The sequence below is a fragment of the Stegostoma tigrinum genome, chromosome 37 (genome assembly GCF_030684315.1).
Source record: "Stegostoma tigrinum isolate sSteTig4 chromosome 37, sSteTig4.hap1, whole genome shotgun sequence".
Classification (NCBI taxonomy): domain Eukaryota; kingdom Metazoa; phylum Chordata; class Chondrichthyes; order Orectolobiformes; family Stegostomatidae; genus Stegostoma; species Stegostoma tigrinum.
Genome location: NC_081390.1, coordinates 26,578,316 through 26,593,446, shown reverse-complemented (window position 1 = coordinate 26,593,446; position 15,131 = coordinate 26,578,316). Strand labels below are relative to the sequence as shown.

Genomic DNA, 15,131 nt, shown 5'->3' with positions numbered 1-15,131 from the left:
CAGCTCCACACCTTGTATATCCCATGTAATACTCCTTCAGAATCCTCTGAGTTCTACAAGTTCAAGCTCAGTAACAAAAACAAAGTTGCTGGAAAAGCTGAGCAGGTCTGGCAGCATCTGTGAGGGAGAAAACAGAGTTAACATTACGGGTCCGGTGACCCTTCCTCAGAATTCAGCAAGTTCTGCTGAAGGGGCACTGGAAACATTCTCTCTCTCTCTCTCTCTGTCCACAGATGCTGCCAGGCCTGGTGAGTTTCTCCAACACTGTCTGGGCAAGTTGCAGATTTCTGCTTTTATTTTATTTTGCTTTGACAACGTGTTCCACTCCAGCCGATTGTAACACTTGGTGTTTACAACGTGCATTGCCATGCCGGGTATATACTGAGGGCCCAGGAGTGAATATCCCCCTGAGTGTGTGAGATTCCTATGGGACCAGCTCCATGTTAAGGTCATTGTTGCAGTTGCCGTGTCTCTGATGCCAGTAACTTGAATCCCTTTCTAGAGTTCCCAGCAACGGCTTGCAGCCGGAGTCCAGCCTCCAGGTCACCTCCCCCTGCCCCTGGAGCCAAGAATCTTCAAAAGCCGGTGTCCGAGCCCCGGAGCCCCGCACTCCGAGCCACAAACCCGAGAACCGGGGTCAGCGCCGGAGCTACACGTCGCCGGCGGAAAGTGAGGCTTATTACGGCGAGACCGACAGCGACGCGGATTACTCGGCGGGGGAGAAACAGCGGAGGCAGAGGCGGAAATGTCCCGGCGCCGCACCCCGCTCCAACCACAGCATCCCGCTGGTCAGCTCGGCCGATGAGACCTCGGAGCTCAGCGAGTACGACAGCGCCCCCGAGCCCCCCCCAGGAGCCAGCCCCGGACGCCTGGATCCCAGAGGTGGCCAGCTCCCCCCGGATCCTCAGGCCAGCTTCCCCCGCAGCAGCAGCAGGCAAGTCATGTTCCAGCCCAGGAGAGTGGAAGCCAAGGTCAACATTTGGCAGCCTAAGCTGGAGGGCACAGCACAACCCGAGCCTGGCACTGTGACTGAGGCCAAGGTCAGTGCCAGGCAGAACCCTGGCACCAGCTCCCCCATCGTCATCTGGCCAACCCAAACCAGCACTGAGGACACTACCAGCCGACAGGGCATCCTGGGCACTTCGGAGGCTGACAGTGGGTTCCAGGAGGTACCTGGCCACACTGTGTCTCCAGAACAGAAGCTGCTCCCCACTCCAAGCCAGCCCAGCCTGAGAGACACACAAATGGTCCCCATGGTGGGGCCTGTGAGCAATCCAGTGGCTGAAATTCTGACCACTACTTACAAAGAGAAGGCCAAACAAGCCAGTAAGTTTCAAACCCTCCAATTCAAGCTGATTTTTTAAAATTAAAGCTGAGTCTCTTGTTCTGCTCCTCTAACTTCCTTTGACTGGTTCTACGTGCTGCTATTTAGGGGACCATGAGATCATGGGGATTTAAAGGATGTGAGTTCACCTCTCAGAAAAGCATGCTTACCAGCCATGATTTATGACATGGTAGTCAGAAGAATCTCATTGTAAGATCTGACAAGACTTTAAAGGCAGTTGTTTAAATGCAGCAACTGTGATGACAGCACAGGCAGTTGACTCGTTTTGGGCATGTTATCTTCTAAAGCTGTCAGAATAAAGCCAAGTTTTTTGAGAAGGGGACATGTGCGAACCACTGTTCAGATTTTGAAATAAACTAGGATAATGTGATGAAGTTTGCACAATGCTTCCCATGAGATGTTCAGGAAACAAGTGGGAGAGTTGGAGAGGGCGGTTTGGTTTTGAAATGTACGGAGGGAGGTTGTGAGGTGGAGAGCTGTGGGGAAGGCATTTGTGGAGAGCACCACAAGTGAAGGCCCCTCGAATGTTTGAATGGAATGTCAGAGTCAGCTGGACAAAGGGCACAAAGTGGGGGCTAGGGCTGAAGAAAATGGCAGCTTGAGTTAGAAAAAGCTGTGTAGAGACAGTTAAAGCAGAGGTTTTGTTTAACCTTGGTGAACTGCTGATGGCTATATTATATGTTCAGTATTTGAAATTAAATGTGCCATAAATCTCATATTGGTTACCGTTATATTTTGCAGCCAGTGTTTCTGTCCCAGCAGAGGTCAGTCTGCAGATCTGAATAGTTTTCAGGTTTGGACATTGTTGGCTGTACTCTAGAAACAATGGTTTCTTGCTTGTCTCTGACTTGTTACAGATAGGAAGAGAATTTCAGTCATTGACGTCTTTGTCACGGACCTAGCCATATGTCGCCTGTTGTGTCAATCACCACAAGGTTTATTTTTAAATAAGGTGCTTAAGTAAATCTCTTGAAGGCTGGGGTGAACAAACGGATGTCATAACCCATCACAATGCCGTTTGCTATGTAGATGGGTAAAAATAATCAAGCTGACTGAAGTTGTTCTATTCATCTCATTGTCTGCTCAGTGAAGGGATGTAAAACGCATTAGAGAGCGATTGAAAGTAGGAGAGTTTTGGTCACATTTCAGCTTTTGAGGCTCCAGTCTCTGTATGGAACTGAAAGACACTTCTTTACAGTCAAAGGATTTGCAGAATGCAGAGATTTCAAACACGGGAATCAGAAAGGAGTGCCTACAAACACCTCCGTTACGCAGGTATTTGAATCAATGTACGTATATATTAAAAATGGTTATTGTCCAATAGAAATTCGGTAATGATTCAATGTCCACAGAACTGGAGATTATGCAACTGAAATTAATGCTACATCTCTCAATCCAGGATAAAATTCGAATTTCAGCACAATGTAATGTAGCTTAATGTTTCACATCAGAATTGTTAAACGTTCAATTTATTGTTGCAGAAAATTGACTGCAGATGTAGAAAGCTGTGAGTTTTATAAATTGTTTTGTACTCACTTAAAATCATAGGCAGGTTGTTTAAATGTGGTTAAACAGGCGGCATGTATTTGCATTTCAGATCAATTATGTGGGAGACATATTAAAGCACTGCTTTAACACTACAAATATTCACTGTGGGGGGTGGGGAGGGTTGTAATCCTTCATTCAATACAGCTAATAAGGAAGTAGGTGCGGTTGTTACAAGGTTGTTAATTTTATCCATAAAATGTAGAATAGGTTTTATATTGTAAATTCCTTTGGTGCAACTAACTCAGCGAGAATACAAAAAAGGCATGTGATTTTGTTTCAATTTTCCAGACATGTCCCAAATGCAGATTACAGGAGTTAACAATACTTTCATTGAGTGGGTCATCCAACCAATGGAGCAGTGGTGAAGGCAGAAATTGCCCGCATTTTCTGTGGATAGTAAGATTATAATAATGGCCCCCAACGTTGTTAGAAATAAGTCTTTGATTCACTGTAGTCAGGACAAACTAAATCTTCAAATGTCAGCATTTTATTTTCGTGGCGGAAGAGAACAGGTATCCATCAAAGATAAAATTTCAAGTAGCCTCTGTCCAAACATTGCAACAGTGCTGGTGAATTAGAAAGAAAGTCTCTCGCACCAGTTTCTGGTTCACTTGTTGTTCCTTGTGGCGTTTTAATACCAACATTTTAGGAGGACCAAACTTGGGATTGCTAAAAAATTGAAATAACAAAATCATACAATTATCAACAGAAGATTAATAGGATTAAGACTTCCTTTATATTCCATGTCAGTTCAGCAGACCTTATTAAAAACGTAAAACTGCATGAACCGGTACAGAAAGGTTTTGGTAACTTTGTACAGCACCACATATCAACTCTTAGTTGACACAAATATAATCCCCAGATACGGCAGCACCTAACTAAACAATACATTTTACAATTCACTGAGACTGCAATGTTCCCCTTCCTCATAGAAAAAAATTAGTGAAAAGATCTGTGTTACACTTTAAAGCATCAATTTCAAACTTTCATCAGTGAAAAGCTGGGTTACTGATGAATGATTTTATTTTGATCAGTTGAGAAGATTAATTACCTTTTAGATTAAAAGCAACCAATATCTTCTTCATGTCTATTATAATTTCATATGATTCAATTTAAAACTACTATAGTTGGTGAAAATTTCTATAAATATGCCATCAAGTTGTCAGCCAGGAGTTCTGTGGTGAATAATCACCACCTGACTCCATAAAGTCTGTTCAGCATTTATAAGGCACAATCAGGTGTGAGATAGAATATTCCCCATTTGCCTGGTTAAAACAGCTCCAACAGCATTCAAGAAGTTGGCACCATTTACAACAAAATAGCTTGCTGGATCCACACCCCGTCCAACATGTTTAAAGTTCACTCCATTCGCCACCACCACCATCTGCCAAGTGCACTACAGTAACGCACCCAGGCTCCTTTGACAGCATATTCCAAATCAGCAACCCCCCCATCATTCAGAAGGACAAGGGCCGCAGATACACGGGAACACAATCACCAGCAAGTTCCCTTCCAGCTATGCACAGTCTTGAGTTGGAATTGTATTGCTGTTCTGTCACAATCTAGGCCATAACCCGAGAACTCTTTTCCCCAATAGCATTGCAAAAGGACCTAGACCACATGAATTGGCATCATTGAGTAAGGTGGCTCACTAAGGGTAACTACAGATGGGCAATAAATGCTAGCCTTACCAGCAACCTCTGTATCTAAGAATGAATACAAGAAAAAACAGTCAATTTCTCACTACAATTCATCCAACACGTCATGATTAAACAAAGTTTTTGTGACAAGGATTAGAAATAATTGGTTCTAAAAGTAATTCATCGACATTTTAAGTCAAGTACTATTTATTTTAAAACTCACTATGAATTTCTTAAGCCATATTTCCGAGGTAAACTTGTCCTGAGGTAAACTGGTCCTGAGGTAATTCCATCCTCCATTCGATCATGCCTCAGAAGCACCTCTACTGAAAGGAATGTCAAATTACAGCCAATGAAGTTTGTATGAGAAAGTTTCATTTTAAATGGGGACATTGGAGTTGTATATGCAGAAATTCACGTGCAATCCATGCAGAAGAAAGGTTCTGAATATAATGCATATGTTTACAGATGTTCTGATCCAGCAGCTTTCCATCAGACTCCAGTTGCCACACTTCCAAGTGTTAGAGGGGCAACATAAAAGTAAAGGGCGTATTTCACAGTGACTTCCTCAGACAGAAATAAACATGCAGTTTCATTTGGCCAGTATGTCATCTGCTAGAAGTAAATGTGTTTCTTTACATCACTTTACCAATGCAGGACTCTTCTGAGAGCTAGGCTGGGAAAAACACTGGATCTGATCCTTTTGTTTGTTCATGTGATGTGGACATTGTTGGCTGGGCTAGCATTTATTGAATATCCCTAGTCACCCTGGAGAACAGTGGTGGGCTGCCTTCTTGGATCACTGCTGTTCTTGCGGTGTAGCTGTCCTTTCCTCACCTTAGCTCCTAAACCTCATTAGAGAGATCACATCATCAAGTAACATCCTGGCTGCCTTCCTTGTTTTGTAACTAGGAGAGATGAGGGTTATATCTCTGTTACTATTTTTGTGTAATTCACTCCAGTCAGCTAATGTAATGGAAATACAACAGATCAAATGAGGAATTGGCTTGGTCTGTCTCACCTATGTCACACAATGCATTTCCTCAACAAATATTAGTGGGGCTGTTCTCTTTGGGGAAGAGAGGGCTCAGAGGCAAATTGATCGAGGTGGTCTGAATCATGACAGGTCTGGACAAAGTGCACAGGGAAAATCTGTTCCCATTGGTGGAAGGTTTGTGAACCAACATGACGAAATGGTAAAGTGAGTAAGATCTGGAACGTACTCCCTGAAGGCGTGCTGAAGACTGATTTGATGATGTCTTTCAAAAGGTTAACTGGATAATCAACAAAAGAAAGAGAATTGCAGAGCTATGGGGAAAAGGCAAAGGAAGGGAAATCTGAGCCACTTTTATAGAGGGCCATCACAGATATAGCAGACTGAATGTGTTGCATCCATTCTATGATTCTGTTTCAATACAAATGATGTCACTGAGTCATTCACAATATGTAAAGGGGGCTATGCTTTCTCTTACAATCCTCAGATTACGGTCATTCAGTTTTTCCCAAATGACTGCATGGTGATTTGGAGAGAAGTCTGGAAGTTAGCTCAGTCAATTGAGAGACATGCATATTTTGTACTAGAACTTTAAATAACTTTTTTCTTTTGTGCTGAATGCAGGATTAAGGTTCAGACTGATGGAGAATAAGATGCCTCCTTCATGAGCAGTGCTGATTATTGAGCATTTTTGGCTCAGCTAAGATGAAAGTTGATAGACAACACCTGCTCCTGCACAGCTTCAGAAGAGTACTGTCATTAAGTTTATTGAAGTTTATAAAATCATGAGGCGGGTAGATAAAGTGAACGGTGTCCTTTCCCTAGGGTGGGGGTTTCAAGACTAAGGGGAATATTTTGAGGTTGAGAGGAGAAATATTTAAAAAAGACATGAGCGACAATTTTTTTTACACAGAATTGTGCGCATGTGAAATGAACTTCCAGAGGAAGTGGTGGATGCGGATGCAATTGCAACATTTAAAAGACATTTAGACAAATACATGAGTAAAAAAATGTTTGGTGAAGAAATGGGCTAGGAGCAAGCAGGTAGAACTAGTTTAGTTCGAGATTATGATTGGCATTGACTGGTGAGACGAAAGAGTCTGTTTCCATGCTGTATAACTCTATGACTTTTTAAGTGTCAAATGTCTAGCCATCAGGACATCTCAAAGCACTTTGCAGACATTTTTTGATGTATAGTCAGTGTTATACTGTAGGAAAACACTGTTAATTTGTGCACAGTAAGCTCCCACAAAGAATAATAATGATCAGATCTTCCACATTCATGATATTGATTAATGCATAAATGCTCATCAGGACACTAGGGAGAACCATTGAGCTCGTCTTTGAATTAGTCTCATGTGATCATTTGTATCCATCTCAGAGAGCAGATGGCTCCTCAGTTTGACATTTCATCTGAAAGACAGAATATCTGACGTGCAGTGATCACTCATTTCTCCACAAGTTTCAGCCTAGGAATTCTGTTCTCAAGTCTCAAACAGAGCTTGAACCTAGAACCTTCAGACTCCGAGATCAGACTGTCAGCTCTGAACTCCATACCACCAGTAGCACGATATGACAGTACTGAAGAGTCTTGATTTTTAAAATCGAGCTTTGCACAGTTTCCCTCTTGTGTTAATTCTCCAAAGGCCAAAGCTTGTTTCAACCCTCTGTGTTCCTTTGATCACAATTTTGGAAAGAATCCGTCTCCCACAAGTGGATGACAGCATTAGTTTGCAGCTCTCTATTGCTTGAGTGTTGAAAATACATTTAATTCATTCACCCATTTCTGATCAGATGAGTTCCGTAGGGCTTCCGTGTTCTCAAAATAACCTGTGAGCCACAAAACAATTTTTTTTCTGATTGCAAAACATTAACAGTGACTTTGGGATTTGCAGTTGTTTTGAATAATGCTGGATAAGGAAAATTCATGCTGGTAGTTAGGGATTTGTTTGTTTATCTTTCAGTCTACAACACCTAATTCCATTGTGTTTAAAATAAGGCTGTATCTTCAGAAAGTATGCCTATTTATTCATTCCTGTTTTATTTGAACAAGTAATAATTTGTGACAGTCTTTTCTGTTTGGACTTCACAGAGCTTCATCGCAGTGAGAGTATGCAGGAAAAGCAAGTGAAGGAAGCCAGGACAAAATGCAAAACCATTGCATCGCTCCTCACCTCTGCGCCCAACCCCCACTCAAAGGGAGTGCTTATGTTTAAGAAACGCCGTCAAAGAGCAAAAAAATATACCCTGGTTAGTTATGGAAGTGTAGATGAGGAAAAGCAGAATATCGATGAGGACGGTGAATTGCTGCCGACTAGTGAGTCTGAGTTTGATGAAGAGGCATTTTCTGATGCAAAAAGCTTAACGAATCAGTCAACGGGATCAGATTGGGATGGTTCTTACCTGGACATGGAAAAGTCCAAATCTGAGTCCCAGGGTTTAAATGAAACCAAGGGGAAGGGTGTAATGCTATTTGAACACCAGAGACAACTAGCAGGGGAATATATCGTGGAGGAGTCTCCTATTCAGAGGCAACACAGTCTCCAAATGAAACCAAAGCCAGAGGCTGAAGTGAGGAACTACAATTTGATGAATGGAGAGAGTACCTGGCCCAGCAATTCAGATGTATGCCGTGGAACACCTGCCTCTGATCCTTTAAAAAGCTATGCAGAAACAAACCTTTCTGCAGCAGTGCGTGCAGAGCCCACATTACACGTGATGAGGCAGAGTGAACAGCATCATACTCAGCACTTTATACCAGGAACCTCCTTTGTATCCAGTGTAACAAATAGGACTGCGAGGCCATTCACGCCAGGTTTTCAGCAAAGCCGAGCAGCACCAACATATTCTGTCTCTGCCCCAGTTCCATTCAGGAAAAGTACAGCTCATGTGATGTCTCAGGATCAAGATACTGGGCAAAACAAACTTACAATGCCTTTCACACCACCATCAGAGGTAGTCTCTTTGCCAACTGTGAATCCTAAAAGCCAACCTGTGACAGCAAAGGAAACTGGAGCCTTGAAAAGCATGGGGCTTCTTTATTCACCAGGACCCATGTTGATGACATCACCACCACCACCACCGATAGTGACGTCACCGCCACCGGCTGTGATGTCACCACCGTCTATGACATCTCCACCTCCAGCCATGATTTCACCACCCCCTGTGATGTCACCACCCCACACTGCGATGTCACAACCCCATGCGACATCACCACATCTTGTGATGTCACCACACCTTATGATGTCACCAACCCACACTGTGAAGTCACCACCCCTCGTGACATCACCACATCCTGGCGTAATGTCACCACCCATCATGATGTCACCACCTCCCACCGTGGTGTCACCACCACCTACAGCAGTACCATCTTCACTGCCTGTAACAAATCCTTATTCACCACCCCAGGCTGCAGTCACCAGCACTGCCAAATTCCATCTATCTTCAGCATTGTCCCCACAGAAACAGACTGAGCCTGCTGCTGCTATTAATGCAAACTTCCAAGCTCCCTCAATTGGTAGCACCTCAACAACAGCATGGTCAACCAATTTGCAATCAGAGAATCTGGCTACGAGAGAGCAAAGAATTGCAATCCCAGCCTCTAAAACAGGCATCTTGCAAGAGGCTCGCAGGAGAAGCACAAGGAAGCCAATGTTTACAAAGACTGAACAGGTAAAAGCTTCACCAAACCCTGAACTTCTTTCCTTGGTTCAAAATCTGGATGAAAAGAAACCAGATCATTCAGGGGCTGGATTTGAGTCAGGCCCTGAAGAAGACTTCTTGAGTCTTGGTGCTGAAGCATCAAATTTTATGCAGTCCCAGATGCGTAGGCAAAAGGTCCCCCCTCCTGTCGCACCAAAACCTTCCTTAAAGCCCCAGTTAATAGACAATGGTTCTCCACTTGTGAATGGAAATACTACGTCCGGGTCTCTCCAATTGAAAGGAAAGGGGGCTGAACTCTTCGCTAAGAGACAAAGCCGTATGGATAAGTTTGTTGTGGAATCAGTGCCTAATTATACTTCACAGGCAAGAGGACCATCTCCCACCCCTTCACTTCCCTCTACATGGAAATATTCTCCTAATATCCGGGCTCCACCTCCTATTGGTTACAACCCCATGCATTCCCCATCATATCCACCAGCAGCCAGCAGATCACATAGAGCAACATCAGCCACCAAGCCTGAGAGAAAGTGGAAACCAGCAGGGAACCAAAAGGTAGGAATACAAGCCATTGATTTCATGAGACATCAGCCATATCAATTAAATCCAGCCATGTTCAGCTTTGATGAATCCAACTTGGGGACACAGAGTTTACCAAGAAATACTCCACTGAGACAAACCGGTCAGCAATCCTTCATCTCGACAAAACATGTTCCTGTGAAGACAACAAGAACCTGTGAGATTCGTCGTTTCTCAACACCATTGCCTACTGTTACTCCCACTGTTGTTGCCCCAAGATCAGCCACAACTCTTGCTGAGCCAGTGTGGATGTCCACTCCTCCTTCCCCACCACCAGCACCAGTCAAAATATCCAGCTTCAATATACCCGCTCCTCAAACCTCCAAAGTAAACAGAAAGGCACCGGAAGGAAGCCAGGAAGTAACCTCTGAAACTTCAGTGCTTAATTTGTCACCTAACGAAGATGTTCAAATGCAAAAGAAAACAACACATCATGCCCCCAGGCCGAGGTTCTCAGCCGTAAGAGGAGGAATGAGTACTCACACATGGAGACCTGGGTCATTCTAATAATAAAATATGTTTACAGTCATCATGATTCTTAGTGACAGTTGAAAGACTCTCACGTCAAGAGGACTTGCATCTCAAAATGGAAGAAATCACTTGTATTTACGTAGCACTATTCATGACCCAGTCTGTTACAAAGTGCCTTTTTGCCAATGAAATTCTTTTCGAATTATGGTCACTGTTTCGGCAGAGGAGACACTGCAGCCAATTTGTACACAGTTAACTCCCACAAACAGCAGTGAAATAAATGCCAGATCATCTGTTTTCACTGTTGATTGAGGGACACATCTTGGCCAGAACACCACCTCTGCTTCTCTGCTCCTTGACTAGTGCCATGTGACATTTTACATCTTCTCAAGGGGGTTTGTTTTATTGCCTCATCTGAAAGACAGTGCCTCAGCTCTGCTTGGATTCAGTTCTCAACTCAAGACACAAGTTTGTGTCAAAAATGCAACTCACTGACCCCAAGGAAGTGCTACAGTACATTTGAGTACTTTAACTATCAACATAAAGCCATGCAAAGAGTTTAATGATGTGCTGCTGAGTCAAGGAGAAATATGGCTTGTAACATGTTAATTGTTTCTGGACGCATCATGTTTTTAAAGAGTTTTTAAAGACATCAGAGTAAATTACTATTACACTGACGTCCCAATGCTTTGTAATTATTTACTAGATCTTTCTATAGATTTCGGATCAATAAACCATGACCATTCAAAGTTGAACAGAAATGAATAACAGAAGGCAGTGACGACATCCTGAGTACAATAACTTATTCGTGGAACACATTTCCCTGCTTTACCGTTGGCATGTAGTCTACCTAACACCTCAGCATTGCTATCTCTTTGAATGATCCTCTTTAAAAACATCTAGCATCCCTATTCTGTTGTGTGACATGACTGAATATGTTTTAAATGTTAAAACTGCCAAAGTAATGCAAAAGAACATGAAGACTCTTCAAGGAATCCTTGAATTTGAATTGTCTATGACAGTTGCCACAAATATCAGCTCACATTCAAATGTTCCAATCTATCAGTCATCACAGTATATCTCAGTAATAATTCTCATCATCTAGCAATAGCTTTGGATCATTCTTGTCATGCAGTGTGCTATAGTTGTGCCAATGATTTGGTGAAAAAATATCAGATGAGAATTTCCCAGAGACTCCTGGGAATAAAATAACGATAGAAGTGCGTAACTGGAGATGCTGGGATGCTGGACAGATGTATCTATAAGGCACAAACCTACATTATTCCAAATACTAACTGAACTTATTGTCCATTTAGGCTCCTGTTTCCAAGGTTTAATATTTTACTTCAGCAGCCGAAGTAAGAAAAAATGACTGCATTGACAATGTCTTGCCATCTCCAAACAAGCAGCATTGAACTTGTACTTCTTAATTGTGCTCATAATGTTTAGTACCAACTGCTGCAATGTTTTAACACTCGCACGGGATGCCTGATGCGGGCAATTTTTGATGCTGTTTAATTGGAGCAAAGACTCCCATTGGAGTCTCAAGTCATCAGACCAGATATAACACCAAGCAGGTTGACAGTGCAGCACAACTCATCAATTCCACCATGTCAAGCAACAGGAGCCACTTCATTGTGTGAAAGGTTTTGAGGCATTTCAGTGGGGTAAATGCTAGATTCATACAAGTGCGTTATTTATTAAAACCAAATGATTTGTCCTGAATTATCTTCAGAAGTGGCTTTAGCTTTGTTAAATATTGAAAATGAACTGCAGATCTCATTAGAAGAAAATGAACTCGCTCTTGAAAGAAACTCCTTTCTGAGATGTTCAGAATAAGACTGGAGTGTGAATATGGAATAATCTTGAATGACTGATAAAAATGGATGATTGTGTACATTCTATATTCCTTGCATTAACCATTGAGATGAACAAGAAATATGTGGATAGAATGGGATGCAATCAGTGACAATGGATAGAAATGGTAGGGGATTGACAGGAAATGTCGGAAAGATTGGGTCAGATGAGATGTTGTTTCTGTATGTGGTGAAGGAAGCAGAGTAAATGGAGCCTGAGAAGATCTCAATGATCTGTGCTGGTTTGAGCTATAAAGTCTAATATTGCAAGGGTAATTAGTTTGCAATATTTTCTTCACAATATGATTATGACTTACTGACCAATCACTGAGCTCCTGAGGAATTGTGAATGTTCAGTCGTGAAAATCTTGACTTTTACTTGACATTTCAACACAGCACCCAAGTGCCTTAATAATTAATGTTGCCAAAGTATTTGTTCACCTGCTTTAGAAAAAATATTTAGGTTTTGGAATGGAAAGTTTCAAAATGGCTTGTAATATTGATCCAAACTGAAGAGTAGACTTTGTTTTTGCTGTGTGAAGCTGCTGCTGTTCGTAAACCTTAAAGCTTACATATTTTCACCTTTTCATTAACCACAATCCTGCATTTAGCGATGAAGAAACAGCACTCAGGAGATTGCAATTAACCATTTTAAAACAAAACTGTGCTGCTTGCCCACTTTGCATATTTGACTGTGCATCAACCTCAATAATGAAGTGATAATTTTACTTAGCTATGAAGTAGTTCTAATTCAATCAATGACGCTACAAGATACAGTAAATCTGAAATAAAAGCAGAAAATGCTGTAAATACAGGTCAGGCAGAATCTATGGAAAGACATTAGGACTCCTGTAGCAACTCCCCAAAACCTGTCCACTTTCTACAAGTCAATGGGGAATACTCCCACTTTCCTGGATAATAGCAGCTCTGATAACACTAGAGAAGCTCGACACCATACATTGCAAAGCAATCTGCTTGATTGCCACCACATCTATAAACATTCACTTCACCTGCCACTGACCCTCAGTGGCAGCAATGTGTACCATCTACAAGATGCACTGCAGAATTTCATCAAGGCTCCTTCAACATCTTCCAACTCTTGGTCACTACAATTGAAAAGGACAAAGGCAGTAGATAAATTTGGTGGCTTAGTGGTTAGCAATACTGTCTCACCTGCATCAGTGACCTGGGTTTGATTCCAGCGTCAGACGACTGTCTGTGTAGAATTTGTGCATTCTCCCAGTGTCTGCATGGGCTTCTTCCCACAGTCCAAAGAACGTGCAGGTTAGGTGGACTAGCCGTGCTGTTTTGCTCATAGCATGGGAAATGCAGGGTCACAGGGAGAGATTAGAGTAGGGTCGGGGTAGAAGCTCTTCAGAGGATCGCTGTGGACTTGATGGGCTGAATGGCCTGCTTCCACATTGTAGGGATTCTATGAAATTGGAACACTATCATCTGCATGTTCGCTTCCAGAGCACTCACTGTCCTGACTTCCAAAGAAGCTGTTCCTTCAGTGCTGATAGTTCAAAATCCAGGAACTGAATCCATAACAGTACTGTGGGTTTACTTGCAGCACATAGATTGCAGCACTTCAACCGCAACTAGAGGTGGGCAATAAGTGCTGGCTTGGCCATGTTCCAGCAGGAAATAAAAACAAATATTTCAGGTCTGTGACTGTGTTCTTGGAATAAACTTTGAGATGAAGGTCCATTGATGTGAATCTGTAATTTGGTGTCTCTCTCCACAGATGCTGACTTTTCCGTTTTTAAAAATAGTTAGTATTTATCAAGCAAAGACCTCTTTTCAGCCAGTGAAGCTGTGTTGGACTGTGTCCTTAGAGCTACAGATTGTCAATGAAAGGAATAACACGAATATTTCTTCTCATACATTTTAGGACAAGTCAGACTGGTGTGGTTACAGTAAAGAAAGCAATGCACCTTTGCTGTTTACCCATAGGAGATAGATCTGCTTTGATTGTCATAGAGGTGACATTACCTTTTTTGAAAACTATATACATATATTAGATTTTTAATGTTTAAATCGTTATGTATGTTAAAGTGCTATGTATGCTGATGTAAAATAATAAAATAGATTAACTAATACAATTTGTGAGCTGCTTAGAGAGCAAAACATGAGCAGGTATACGGAGGGACATAACCATGTCTCTGGAACAGACTCAGAGATGGGAGTCAACATGAATCACATGACATCTGTTGAAGAAGCAGGATTAATGCCTGCTGAAGGGTATTACCTTATTAAAAGACTAATTCACTAAGAATTTCTGCATTGCACAGTGGAGTCTCTCACTCATGACGTTGGGCGTCTGGGAATTTCAGCTTAAAACCCTGTTGTCAATGTTTCAGGGAGAAAATCCATTCGATTCTTAAAATTTTAAATGCTTGTTTCCTTCTATTTGAGTAGTTTTAGTTATTTCCATGAAAGATGGTAAAGGAAAGACTGTCAAGGTATTTTGGAATTGTGAGGTCATGTGATGAAAATGCGAGGAGTTGGCAATCCTGTCCAACAGCCTCCTTTAAGGTTAGTTTTCAGACGTTTCGTCACCATTCTAGGTAACATCATCAGTGAGCCTCCGACGAAGCGCTGGTGTTATGTCCCGCTTTCTATTTATCTGGTTAGGTTTCCTTGGGTTGGTGATGTCATTTCCTGTTCTGACAAACTGGGAGGAAGCTAGCCACCAGGATACATGAACATCAACTAGCCACAAAACGACGTGACCCACTATCACTCATATCCTTACATACAGATAAGGAAGGACACCACTTTGATTGGGACAACACATCCATTCTAGGACAAGCCAAACAGAGACATGCATGAGAATTCCTAGAAGCATGGCATTCCAACCGGAATTCCATCAACAAACACATTGACTTGGAGCCAATCTACCATCCCCTGAGAAAAAGAACAGGAAATGACATCACCAACCCAAGGAAACCTAACCAGATAAATAGAAAGCGGGACATAACACCAGTGCTTCGTCGGAGGCTCACTGATGATGTTACCTAGAATGGTGACGAAAC

General features: G+C 42.3%; 1 protein-coding gene across 1 annotated transcript in view; it reads left to right on the top strand.

The window, feature by feature from the left end:
* Positions 1–14,253, top strand: part of LOC125467585 (synaptopodin 2-like protein) — a 35,637-nt gene extending 21,384 nt beyond the window's left edge. Inside the window, exons 3-4 of the mRNA XM_048563653.2 lie at positions 503–1,326; positions 7,620–14,253. Coding sequence (XP_048419610.2) covers positions 503–1,326; positions 7,620–10,273 — 3,478 coding nt within the window. The 3' untranslated portion in view covers positions 10,274–14,253. The remainder of the gene's footprint in view (positions 1–502; positions 1,327–7,619) is intronic.
* Positions 14,254–15,131: the final 878 nt, after the last annotated feature.